Genomic DNA, 14,440 nt, shown 5'->3' on the forward strand with positions numbered 1-14,440 from the left:
TAATGAAGGTTTATTCAGCACTTTCACATACAAGAGTGTGGAGCAAAATGCCTCCGGTGGGAACACTTACAGTGTATATACAGCTACAGAACATTCCAGTACAATGATTCTTGACATTTGTGGATACTTCTAGGTTGTACTTGAACCGAATATGGAAATTAAAATTTTACAGTCCATGTGAGTTTTGAACTTGCGACCCTTCGTGCAACAGTTAAGTATCATAAACACTATACCATGGTGCTACTTGGCTGCTTCTGTGACAATATGTCTATACAAATCTACTCTATAAAGCAGTGACATTTTTGTTTTAAAATCATCTAATAGATGGGGTCACACAATGGTAGCACATATTTGTGTTAGTAGCATCATTTTGTGTTAGCAACAAGATTTGTGTTCAAACGTAGACCAAGTGAGGTGACAAAAGTGTTGAGACATTGAACTTGATTTCTAGAGGATAGTGGGTTAAATTCTTTCTGGCAGTCCACATTTTGGTTTTTGTGGTTTCCATAAACAGCTTAAGGGAAATGCCGGAGACAGTTCTTTTGGAAAAAAGAACGTTCTCTGTTTCCTTCTCCATCCTTCCCCAAGCCAAGCTAGTACTCCATCTTTAATGATGTTGTCAATGTAACATTAAACTTTAATCTTCATTCAGGCACAGTTACTTGGAGTAGCTTTGATACAGATCACTGCCCAATATATACAAATACTCTACTAGAACTGTTTGTGACTTTCTCTCTTTATTAATGGGTACTGCTGTTTTGTCATCAATTGATATAGTAGTTTTAGTTCTTTCTTGTTGATTTTTGACTATCTTCTGTATGTTCCTAAGTGAAAGTGAGAGTTAATAACAAAAACTACAGCTTTCCTGCTCACCTGGTATTAAATATCATTTCAATCTAAGTGCCCAGCACTTGACATTTTTAGACCGCTGCTCTTTGCAACAGAAAGTGCCTGCAGTGCAAGTGAACCTTAGCCAAAAATTTTAACAAGAATCCAAGAAAATTCTGGTCCTGTATAAAATCTCTAAGCTGGTCAAAGGCTTCTATCTAGTCACTCTTTGACCAGTGTGATGTGGCAGTAGAAGACAGAAACAGGAAACCTGACATTTTAAATCTTGTATTTTGGAAATCATTCACACAGGAGGATCCTGCAGACTTGTTGCCGTTTGACTGTCATCTAGGCTTCCGTATGGAGGACATAGTAATAGCCATACCTGACACAGAGAAGCAAGTGAAAGATTTGCCAGGTCTGGATGGAATCAGAGTTTGGTTTTACAGAGAGTAGTGTTTAGCATGAGCCCCTTACTCAGCATGCATTTGTTTCAAACCTCTCACCCAGCACAGAGACCTAAGTGACTGGAGGAAAGTGCAGGTGACTGTTGTCTATAAGAAGGGCAAAAGAATGTAGCCACATAATTACTGACCAGTATCTGTAACATTAATTCGATGCAGAATTCTTGAATATATTCTCAATCTGAATATGATAAATTGTCTTAAGGTGGAAAGGCTTCTGTCCACAAATCAGCATAGATTTAGAAAGCATCACTCATTAAAAAATCAGCTTGTCATTTTCTTGCACAATAACTTGCAGACCATGGATGAAGGGCAACAGGCAGTTTCCATATTCCTAGATTTCCAGAAAGCATTTGACACTGTAGATTGTTAGTGAAGGCCCAAGTGTGTCGTTCGGGTTCATAGATATGTGCATGACTTGAAGAGTTCTTAAGTAATCCAGTATGTTGTCCTCAACAGCAAGTGTCCATCAGATGCAGGGGAATCATCAGGATTGCCCCAGGCAAGTGTGATAGTTGCTCTTTTTCTCTATATACAAGGGATATCGGGGATGTGAGGTTACAAGGCCCGTAGATCTACCAGGGAATTGAGTTTTTCACAGTTTACAACGGTCATCAGTAGCATCTTGACCCACGTTTTGATGACAATAGAAAGTGAGCACTCTCATTCCATCTCCCACTAAGTGCAAAGTATGCGCTGTGATATGCTACCTGAGTGCCAAGGCTATGACCACTGCCAGAATTCTTAAAGAGTTGGTGGGACACATCTACAATGCAGGTGTTAAAAAACTATTTGCCTGGTTGACATAATGCATTGAAGGAAATTGTGATAACATGCAACAGTGCTGTAATATTTATGCTACTGTTTCTGTATGTTTCATTGAAATCTATGCATTTGTGTTTGTGTAAAAAGTCTTGTGACCTTATTTTCCTCATATCATTCATACATAAATGATCTGACAGACAGAGTGAGCAAGTGTAGGAGAATACAAGATGACTTGGACAAAATTTCTAGTTGGTGTGATGAATGGGTGCTTGCTCAAACTGTAGAAAAATGTAAGTTGATGCAGATGAGTAGGTAAAACTATCCCATAATGTTCAAATACAGCATTAGTAGCAAACTGCTTGGCACAGTCATGTTGAATAAATATTTAGGCATAACATTGTGAAGTGATATGAAATGGGACAGGCACTAGAAGGGAAAGTGAATGAGTAGTATTAATTTACTGAGAGAATTTTAGGAAAGTCTTTTTCAGTTTGCAAGGGCACCACATGTAAAACACCCGTGTGGCCAATTACTGTGTATTTGTCAAGTGTCTGGGATCCCAACCAGATCAGATTAAAGGAAGACATTGAAGCAGTTCAGAGGTGGTTTGCTAATTTTTTTACTACTAGTTTGATCGACATGTGAGTATTACGGAGACACTTCGTGAACTGAAATGCGAATCCCTGTAGGGAAGACAGCATTCTTTTTGTGAAACTCTTTTGAGAAAATTTAGAGAACTGGCATGTGAAGTTGACTGCAGAACAATTTTACTGCCACCAGTGAACATTTTGAGTAAGGACCCCAAAGATAAGATAGAAATGAGGATTCGTTCGAAGGCATATAGACACTCATTTTTTCCTAACTCTATTTGTAAGTGGGACTGGAAAGGAAATTAACAGTAATAATACAAGGTACCTTCTATCCTGCAACATACCATGGCTTGCAGAGTGCAGAATATATATGTAGACGTAGGCGTAGAAATATGCGTGCAAATGTGGCATGCTGATGTGCTGTTATAATGCAACTGATAAAGTACAAACTTCAGCATCTTGTTCTATATGTAATGCAACTTTGATACATATTGACACTGTCATTCCTAACACAACTGCGATGTAAACCAACATGGGTTAGGTTGGTACCTGTTATGGAATTACGCCCATCTTCAATAAGACGAATGATAACAGACCAAATGCCCAGTATCATACAGAGGTATATGGGTGGCATGGGAATCCCGAGTCAGTGCAGTGACATAGGTCTCCTGCAGGGTGCTGATGCCTCCTTCTTTCTGGCCTTAAAAATGTCACATGTTACTTTACTGTGAAAGAAAATGCAGTTACACATTGGCATGTGAGCAAGTCAGAACAGGGTAGAATAATTAGTCTCTGGGAAATGAGTTGTTTTCAAACTGTAGCATATTGTCTTGCGTTGTAAATAACTAGGGGCAAGTACATCTCCAGATCGAATTCTCTTGTTTTGAAACTGTAAAAACATCAGATGACAATCAGTCTGTGGACAGAGCCTCTGTAGAGTGCTTAACTGTAGTGTTTTCAGTAGAGTTCCACTTCGATTTGTCCTGCAGTAATAACTATATATGTGTTAGATGCTACCTGTGAGATACAACGTGACAGCCTACGTTGTCAAGTGCCAAATATGAGAGTTTGAAGCACCGTCAGATACTATATGCAAATTACAGTGCCCATTATATCATAAGGTTTTCAGTGCCTGAGGTGTGCCCCCTCACTCAGACAATATTGTGTTTCAGCAGGAACGTGTCCATCCAAAACTGATGGGAAATTCTGAGCAATCTTGAAAGAATGATTAATTACAAAGCTGGACCTCACATGCAATATAAACCACTCTACAGTCTGTCTGTTATAAATACAGTACATAAAAATGAGTGGTTGTAATCAATAGTAAATTTGGAGTAGTCCTGGTTTGTTGAATGATTTGAGATATCAGTTTTAAAAACAGAAGCATGCAAATTAGTCTATGTGGTTAATGTATGTATTCAGAATTGAATGTAGTTTTGAAGTAATCTGGTTTGTTTCAGCTAACAATATTGATAAATGTGTTTTTCTTTTGAGAATAAAAAAAAATTGATTGTGTTCTATTTTCTGTAACCAGATTTCAAACTTGATGACAAAGCAAAACATGACATACAGTCAGCAGCAGAGACATATGAAAAGTTCTACAAATCTTTAAATTTTAATATTCTTGAATTTCCTGGATTTGGGAAGAAGATTTGTAAAGCTCATCGTGTAAGCCCAGATTCAATAATGCAACTTGGATTCCAGGTAAGATTTATTATAAGCAAGATTTTGGGAGTATTATTGATTGGGTACAGTGTACTAAGTGAACTAGCTATAACTAAAGAAGTGAAAATGAAAATGCAGTAATTCACACGTATAATCAGTAGTGTGATTTAATTTTCCTCAAAATGTTTGGAAAAATCAGTGTTTTGCTTTAATAATTAAAAAAATTAATGATTGAGTTGTGATTGAATAGTGATGCAGTCTAGTTGATAGTCATGTTCAGATATAACTCCATTAGGTGAAAACTGTATCTTGTTGTGTAACAGGATGTTTAACATCCAGTCTACATTATTTTCCTTTCTTATAACAAATGTGTAAATAACCCACTCAGATAGCCGTACATGTTAGAGCCCCTACAGTTATGGGGACATGTGTTAACCCAGGATCGAAACTGTCTGGCTGATGAAAGACCAGGGTTGGTGTGCCGGCCAGCCTGGATGTGGTTTTTAGGCAGTTTGCCTCATCCCACTAGGTGAATGCAGTGGTCGCCAAGACTCACCTCACTTACATGATTTGCTAACATTTAGAAATCTGTCACTCATTTCCATATGAATAACGGTACACACAGACAATTCAAGTACACACATTCCATTCAGGGGGGAAGTGAAGGGTTCTTAATCACGCACCAGTGTGGGACAAATGCACAAGAAAAAGAAGAAGAAGAAGAAATATGTAAATAATGCTAGACAGAAGCACAGGAACAGCTACAGTTTTAGCTTCTGGTGGAAACGATGTGAGCATTTCAATAAAATCCTTTCATTACAGAATCACAAATCGTATGACTTTCATGCCTTTATGTGAAAACTGCATTGCACTATTATAAATGCCTTTAGAGTTATTGATTGATTTCATTTTCTCTTAGTTTTGCATCACCCCCTATTTGATATTTGTAAGAGTCAGTTTTTTTGGTGAAGCAGTAAGGATTAAATCAATTCATTCAGCATCTTAAAATTAGGATTTCTCTGGGAATATACACTGCTGGCCATTAAATAGTCACAACAGGAAGGACAGGAAAAAAATGCTTATTGTAAATATACAGTCTAGTTGGAAGTACACAACAGTTAAATTAGTTGGTGATTTGGGGGTGTACAGGGTGCAAAATTTATTGCACAGAGGTGCGCATGTGGCAGCAATAATGGTTCCTATGCACTTCGTGCCAGAAACATTGCTTTCACGTGGTAGAAAGATTATGGCCAGTATTTTGTTGGATGCAAAAGTGATTCAAATTATTCAGTACTTTGCAAAGGATGTAACAGTAACTGGTGAGTACTGCGCATATCTTCAGGACAATTTTGCTGCTAATATAAATGAGGAGGGGGAATAAGAAACCCTGCTTCAAGATGAAAAAGCTCCTGTGTACAAATATGCCTTTGTGATAGGAAAATTGGGGAATTTGAAATACTGGTTGAGGAAAGATTTACACTGCTCACCAGGATTGGCAGCTTGCTAGCTGTCTCTTGTTCCTAAATGTAAAGGAATTTGGGACAATAACACACATTGTGTCCAACAAAGAGGTTATGACAGGCATAAAATAGCATTTTTGGGCTTTTTGGTATCTCACTTCAGAGACTGGATAAGTATTGGACAAAGTTTGTTGGCCTAAAAAGGAGTACTACTAAATAATAAGACCACTTGTGACAAATGGCACAGTTTTCAGACTTGAAATTCTTCCTCCTCCTCCTCCTCCTTGTCAGATAGAATCATCATGAGTGATTGACTCACAGTGAGAGAGAAATACTTGAAGTACAAAAGCTGTGAAACTCAATCTCATCATAATGTGAAGCATGTGCTTTCCCTTTTTAAATGAATACTTGGGAACTTTAGCAAGTGTGTATTACTCTTCCAAGTGAACCATATACTCAGTAGCAGCAGGAACTGACTGGGTCCTGTGATTGGCTACAGCCCTTCTCTGATTAAAATAGAGCATGTTATTACCTGAACAGTGGATGCTTCCTTTTAACAAAATTAAATTTTCTGATGCCGAAAAGAAGAAAGTAGTGACAAAAAAAGCTGACAAAATATTAAGGCCAAGCAAGTTGATGGTGTTGCTATTACGGCAGGAAGGATACAGTGCTGGGATGAATGGAATTGAAGTATTTACTCCAACAGCATCATAACGTAGTATATAAGGTCACAAGTTAGAACACTGAGTGGTTTGGGTTCAATTTTATGACAAAATTATTTCCTCCTCCTCCTCCTCCTCTTCTCCTCCTCCTCCTCCTTCTCTCTCTCCCTCTCCCTCTCCCTCACCCACTCCCCCTCCACTCTCAGCTTATAACCATCTTCATTGTGCTGGTTACAAGACAGATGACAAAGAAATAAAATACAATTAGTTCATAATCAATATACAGCAGGTGCATACAAATTTATTTATAATGTTAGAATTAATCATTTTTAGAGAGATAGTTGGCATAGGAACATTGGTAACATAAATTGTCGTCACACTAAGAACATTGTACAAAGACACTTTGCAACAGTGTCATGTAATTTTCAGTAAAGTTAAGTGGAATCTTATGTAAGCAACATTCTGCAATACTGATTTTCAGCATGTTGATTTTGCAGCCATAAACCAATGACTAACATAGGTTCAGTGGTCTTCTTCTACACTTTGTCATATAAACCAATGCATTTTGACACTCGAAAAATAAAAATAAAAAGAAGAAGAAGAAGAAGAAGAAGAAGAAGAAGAAGAAAAAACTCATATCACTCGCATTGAACTTGCAGTGTAAAGAGTGCCAACATGACAGTATACATGCTGGACAGTGTCACCATACTTAATAGGTGCACTATTGTCATGTGTTGTAACCAAATTAATCTCTCTCAAATACTGAGGATGATAAGTGCTGAACGAAGGCTTACTAGTGTGATTGGTTTTACCGTGAGATGATTGGCAACTTAAGCTACATCACCATTCAGTCCATTTTTTGGTACCCCTCCCAGTCCCCATCCTCTGCCTCGGAGAAAAATTGTTCTCTCTATGAAATGTATTTTTAAAATGTGTAAGATTTTGAGAGAGAGAGAGAGAGAGAGAGAGAGAGAGAGAGAGAGAGAGAGAGAGAGAGAGAGAGAGGGGAGGGGGAGGGGGAGGGGGGCAAACCTCATTCAGTTTTATGCAAATGTATTGATTCATACATATTATTCTGTGAATAAATGCTTAACACATCGCGTCCCAAGCCCGAGCGCAGCTAGTGTGACAGGAACGCTGTGAGCATCCCGTGTCCGAGCTCTGCTAGTCTTCCTGCGTTCACTATATTTTCGTTATGCTTGCATCTAATATTTGGGCTTGGTGTGCTGTGATCTGCCCACTACATGGTGCTGCTGTCATGTGGACATTTCTGAAACTATTTCGGCATTGTCAAGGACAATCCTCAGTTGTTCAAAACCACTGTACTGTCGCGTGGCGCCATAGTTTTTGTATAATTCTTGTTGTGCTTGCAGTGCATTTTGAAAAAAATATGTCAAAGCTTTTGACTAATACTGAGATTGAGAAACTTTTGAACGAGACATTTGAAAATGCCGGTTCTGAAGGGGACGTTTCTGAAAGTGAATACAGTGATTTTGCTTCTGAAGCGGACTTGTACAAAAGCAACATTATTTTTTCTTTCCATTGTTATACATTGTTCTGTGTAATAAGTCTGCTACTTAGGTTACGTGTCCATTGTGTTTTCAGTCGAAATTTCACCTCCGTCGGTATATAATGTACTGCCTAATACTGAAGGCAGTACTTCAAATGTAGTGCCATCTACAGAGTCACCATGTAAGAGAAGGCGTTGTAGTGTTCCAAAATCTTCAGATGTGGAATTAGGGTGGACTGCATTATAGGTGCAACCTTCATTGCCTGAATTCAAAGAGAAAAGTGGATGTGTGGCAGAAGTGGATGACAGCAGTAGTCCTTTTGATATTTTTTTCAGTTTTTATCCCTGAATCAATGGTAAAACACATCAAGCCAGAAACTAACAGGTATGCGAAATCTATTGCAGATAAAATGAGATCATCAGGCAAAATGAAACCCAATAGCATGTGGACTTCATGGACTGGGGTACAGCTTTATGAAATGTATTTGTTCTTTGCTGTCACAATCCACATGTGCCTGTTGAAGAAAAATAGACTGCATGACTACTGGTCTATAAACAGCTTTGTTTCCATGCCTTTTCCAGGTTCAGTTCTACGTATAAATAGATTTTTTGCTATTCTCTCTTGCCTAAATGTAAATGACAATGCCTCATACATTCCAAAAAATGAACCTGGCCATGATCCCATGCACAAAATCAGACCATTCCTAAATCATTTACTCGCACAGTTTCCAGCATTGTTTTCACCTGAGGAAAACCTCACTATAGGTGAAGGTGTCTGTGGATTCAGGGGAAGAGTTATTTTTTGTGTCCATATAAAAAACAAACCTGACAAGTATGGTATCAAACTGTTTACCCTGTGTGATGCAAAGACAGGATATGTGTTACACACTGAAGTTTACACAGGTAAAGGGCAGGAAGACAATTCAGTCGCTGCTCTTTTTCAGAGACTTCTGTCTGGCTACCTCAAAAAGGGACATACTGTTTATATGGACAGATATTACACTTCATCTGCTGTTTTTGATTTCCTGTGAGAGAATAAGACGAAGGCTGTGGGGGCGTGCATGCCTAATTGTAGAGGACTTCCTAAGTGAGGTGTAGTCAGCAAAAAACTGAAAAAAAGAGTGACTGTGTATTTATGAGGAAGGAACATTTGTTGTTCCTGAAATGGAGGGACACGAGAGATGTTCTATGTTTGTCAAGTCTTCACAAGATGACCAAAACAGAAGTAGAAGTACGTAGCAAAACGGGGTTGACAAAGAAAATGAAACCTGATGCCATTCCAGACTACAACCTCAACAAGACAGGTGTAGACAGAAATGACCAACTTATATCTTACTACCCTTACAAGAGAAGGCAAATGAAATGGTGGAAGAAACTGTTTTTCCACCTTTTTATAATGGCAGCAGTGATACATTCATCTTGTACTGTAAAACAAGAAACGATCAGAACAAAGGATGCCATTTGGCAAATTTTCTTCTGCAATTACGTGAAGAATTTTCAAATAAAGGTCCTATACATCAACATACTGCTACTCCTCAAAATGTGTGTAGCAGCAGAGTGCTAGGAAGGCATTTTGTAGACAGGATACCATCCACTGAAAAGATGGCACATCCCACAAGAGTGTGCAAAGTTTGTGCAGAAAAAACAAAACTGTCCAATGAAAAGTCTTTAAGAAAAGAAACAGTATGGTGGTGCCCTGACTGTAAAATTCGACTGTGCATGCCAAAGTGTTTCAAATTGTACCATACAAGGGCAAATTATTGTTAAATGTACAGATGAGAACCTGCGCAGAATTTTTTTGCACTAAATATGTACTGAAATGTAAATAAAATTGGTGTTCTAAATTTGTATTCAAATGAGCTTTATTTTACAAATGGATCAAATAGGAACCTTTCCCTCTAAAAAATGTTTCCATATCTTTAACTAAAGTTATAAGAATGAAATGGTAGTTAAAGAGATGCCAAAAATTCCCGGGATTCTGTTACATGCATGCTCCAAAGGGTTCGGGACTCAAAGTGTTAAAAGTGATGGTGCCTGAAGAGTATTTTCAAACAAAAGTGGCTGTCTACATTTAAGAGTTGTACAATGCATTGACGTGTAGCATGTGACAGCACTCCACTTCTTGGGATACTGAAGTATATGCTGTAACTGCCTCTTCTCCCTGTTACTCAACAGTAAACATGATGGTACTGCCAACCTGACCATTCTTCAGTTCAGTTTTCTGCATAAGAAGTAGTTGTTGTTTTTGCTGTGATGGTGGTCATGTCCTTCAGTTCAAAGAGTGGTTTGACGTAGCTCTCCATGTTAGTCAACCCTGGATGAGTCTCTTCATCCCTGCACAATTACTGCAATTCACATCCACTTAATGTGCTCAAATTTTTGATCAACAAAATAAAAATTCATTCGTCAGCTGACTTTTTATCTTTGTTGAAATATTCTGCAGCTGTTGAACTACAGCTATGAACAAAATCACTATTTATTGATGTCTCAGAATGTGTCCAATCTGGCTATTTCTTCTTTTAGTCCAAATTTCAGTGTGGTAACTCTTCTATTAGTTACTCAGGCTACATATTTCATCTTTGGTGTCCTTCTATATCACCACATTTCAAAAATTTCTATCTCCTCTTGCATGTCGTCATACTATATAAGGTGTTAACTGCTATTTTTTTTAGCTTGCAGATAGTTCCAAGTGTTGTGGACGCAGTAATTGCAGTGAATTTTTCTAGTGTATATTTTGCATTCTTCCTCTACCTGCGAGCTCACACTGGACTATTTTTTGGATGAGCAAACACTCATGCTCACTGAGGTCGTATCAGTAGCAGTATGCACTAGCTGGGCAAACACACAACCTACAATAATTCTGCTTTGAGTATACATAATGGTCAGTTGCTTAATGCTGCCTTTTGTCCCAAATTACAATTAAGCATTGATGTCGTTTAGCATAGCAGTTAGTGAACTATTTACACAGTTAAGCATAGGTTTCAAAACACATTGAAAATTGGATTGATTAACAAAATGAAATGCGGTACTGTAACCTGGAGGCTTGTGAAGTAGTTGATTCACTGGTTTGAATTCAACTTGTAATTTATTACAAGCAAAAGAATAAGAAACTCATACAACAAGTTTGCCATACGATTCTGATGGATTTACTGCAAGTATTTAAATAAATTGATTGCCAGAGGAGAGCAAAGCAAGCAGAGCGACAAACTAAAGTTCCAAATGGTAGCTAATCCCACTTATTGTAGCACACATTCCGCAGTTTGTGATCTGAAATGATCGCAAAAGTTCCACTAAAACTCATTAAAAGATCAAATTAGCTCTGACACTGCTGTCAGTTCTGCTACTCCCTCACATATTACTGTAATGTCCAAATGCGGTCACCTAGAATCGTGCTATCCTGAGCAACCTTAACACTTGCAAAATGATAACCACCCAGTCTTACCAAGTTTATCAACAAAGATCCCACTGGTAGCACCAGACACCTCTGCTTGCTTACTCCAGAGCTGTATCACATTATCAACCATTCAAGTTTAAGATTGGTACTTTTCCTGGGCCATCTTATCAAAATGATGCACATTACATTGATTTGTATACATTATTCACATTTAATGAACATATTCATAAATTTACATGTGTTTAAATCATGTTTCGTATATAAATATCAATGTTTTATCCTTTTAATTTGTTATTTTTGCATTTGTGCTGAGAGGGAGCTGCAGAACCTTACCAGGTGTGTCTGTATTCTGCCAGCTGTTGCAGCACCACTTCACACAAAGCATATTTCTTTATTCATACAAACTTACCAAATGCTATGAGGGGCATCTAATAAGTAACTCAATTTTTTTTTTCAAGGCCAATTTCAGTTGAAAATATGTGGAATGTGTTGCAGGATGTTGTGGAATATTCCTGCATCATCCCTTACAGTTTCATGAAGTTCAGATAGGTAGCAGCACTACTCAAAATGACGTTGGAGAGAGCAGAGAGCTGTCATTGAGTTTCTTTTGCCAGAAAACCAGAGTATTGCAGATATTCATAGGCACTTGCAGAATTTCTACTGAGACTTTGCAGTGAACAAATGCATGGTGAGTCATTGGGCAAAGCATCTGTCATCATCGCAGCAGGATCATGCAAGCTTTCCAATATCCCATGTACAGGACGGCTGCACCCAGCTGTGACTCCTGCAATGTTGGAATGTGTGGACACACTCATTCGAGGTGATCGACAAATCACAAACAAACACCTCGCTGCACAACTGGATGTCTCTGTAGTGTTCACACACTCATCCACCAGTTAGGGTACTCAGTGGTGTGTGCCCTCTGGGTTCCTCACTGCCTAACAAAGACCATAAAGAGCAAAAAAGTATCATTTGTGCAGAATTGCTTGCATGTTGCATGGCTGATAATGACAATTTTTTTCTCGAACATCATCACAGGCAATGAAACATGGGTTCATCGTTTTGAATCGAAAACAAAATGGCAATCCATGGAATGGTGCCACACTGCCTCCCTTCCAAAGCAAACATTCAAAGCCACACCCTCAGCCGGTAAAGCCATAGTCTTCTGGTACTCAGAAGGGGTTATTGTGTTTGGTGCAGTGGTGAACTGTGAAGTGTATTGTGCTGTCATCAGGAAATTGAAGAAATGACCTCAGCATGTTTGTCACCACAAAATTGCAAACTAACTTCTTCTTCTTCTTCTTCTTCTCCATGACAACACAAGGCCTCACAGTAGTCTGCACACCCGAGAGGAGCTCACAAAAACATCATTGGACTGTTTGTCCTCATCCACCCAACAGACTGGATTTTGCATCTTCTGACTTCCATCTGTTTGACCCAATGAAGGATTTTCTTCATGGGAATCAGTATGTTGATGATGGGGAGGTTATGTGTGAAGCAAGGCGTTGGCTCTCATATCGACCAGAAAAGTGGTACCATGTGAGCATACAGACCCTCCCAGCTATGGTTTAATGAAGATTACGTTGAAAGATAATTTTTGTAGCCAAAGGAGCAGGGAGTAATATGGTGTATTGGAATCTTGAATAAAACCAACCTGCTTTCAGAAAAATGTGTGTTCATTACTTACTAGTTGCTTCTTGTCTTTACATAAATTATTACCTTATAGACCGTGCTGCAACGTCAACATGCTGAAGCTAACTGATAGTGTACGTGTGCAGAATTTTTGTTTCATCGCTGCTGAATTAAATATTTATAAATAATTTAGTTTTGTATATATCGTACAATAAAGCTTGCTCATTATGTAGCTGAAATCATTATCTACTCGGAGTGTGTCTTATAAAGCAACATATCTGCAAATGGTTATTACTTTTTTCTAAATAAATGAAGATTTAAACTTTAATAACTTCCAAACAAGACACCATACAGTAGTGTTCAAAAGTCTTTTGTAGAAAGGATTAGTTATAGTTACATAGAGATAGGTGTGTAATAGAAAAAAACTGCCAGGAGATAACTGAAAAGTAAATAAGTATAATCCATTTAGTACAAAACTACATTCAGTTTGAACAAAGGTATCTTACATTAAAACGAAAACAAATCTTGCAGCTTGAAAGTAAGTTGTAGATTTAAGTGTGTAAGAATAAAACAAAACTATTTTGGAATCTGAAGAACAAAACTATTTCGTTGGATACCCGTGGGCTTTGATCACAGCTGCACATTGATTTGTCATTGAATCCACAGGGTTTTGAATGGGTCACCTGGGTGTTTTTACCATTCATTCAATAACGCTGTAACCTAGTTGGTCTTCTAACTAAATATTACCCACCAGCCTGTGAATTCTCAGTACAAAAGTGCCACGAAAATAATACTCTGTGGAAATGATTACCCTTGTAAATAAACCACAGACAAATCTGTTAAAATCTCGATGTATTTTTGAGGCCCAGTGTCCACCAGTTTTGTATGTGTACATTTTGTTACAGCAGTGGCACAAAGTTCCAACTTCTTTGATCAGAATTCATAGCACACTCACAAACCCAACTTTTGCCTCTTGACCTGAAACTACAGATATGAAAGACAAGTTACTTGCATGAGAAGGCACATAATAATATTCAATCGTTCTACTCTCTTTGAAACTGTACCTGTCACACAGGTCCTGATACCTCACTGCGCCAAGATAATATTGGAAATGCTGACACTTTCGCAATGAACATTAAATAACTGAAATTTCTCCGTCTTCAGCGGCAACAATTTCTCAACACGGAGACCAACCAACTTACTTACTTACTTGCATTGTAGCAATGGCATTGTGGCTGGCAAAAGCTTTGCACATTGTCTGACATCATCTAAGTCTCTGAGTATATCACCAAGCAAAAAACACTTACAATCACAAAAAACAAATTCACTTCCTACACAAATTGAAGTTTTCCAATGTTAGTTTTGTAGTACAAGCAATGACAAAGCCTACTTTCTACAGCTGCAGAGCCGCTTGCGACATGTGTGCTGGCTCCAGACCCCATCCGTGTTCTCCTGAACAATGGCCCATTC

General features: G+C 38.2%; 1 protein-coding gene across 4 annotated transcripts in view; it reads left to right on the plus strand.

Annotated features, from left to right (window-relative positions):
* Window positions 1-14,440, plus strand: part of LOC126298014 (carnitine O-palmitoyltransferase 2, mitochondrial) — a 156,186-nt gene that overhangs the window by 87,519 nt on the left and 54,227 nt on the right. For all 4 annotated transcript variants that reach the window (XM_049989336.1, XM_049989334.1, XM_049989337.1 and 1 more), the window contains exon 9: window positions 4,182-4,351. In XM_049989336.1, coding sequence (XP_049845293.1) covers window positions 4,182-4,351 — 170 coding nt within the window. The remainder of the gene's footprint in view (window positions 1-4,181; window positions 4,352-14,440) is intronic.

The sequence above is a fragment of the Schistocerca gregaria genome, chromosome X (genome assembly GCF_023897955.1).
Source record: "Schistocerca gregaria isolate iqSchGreg1 chromosome X, iqSchGreg1.2, whole genome shotgun sequence".
NCBI lineage: Eukaryota > Metazoa > Arthropoda > Insecta > Orthoptera > Acrididae > Schistocerca > Schistocerca gregaria.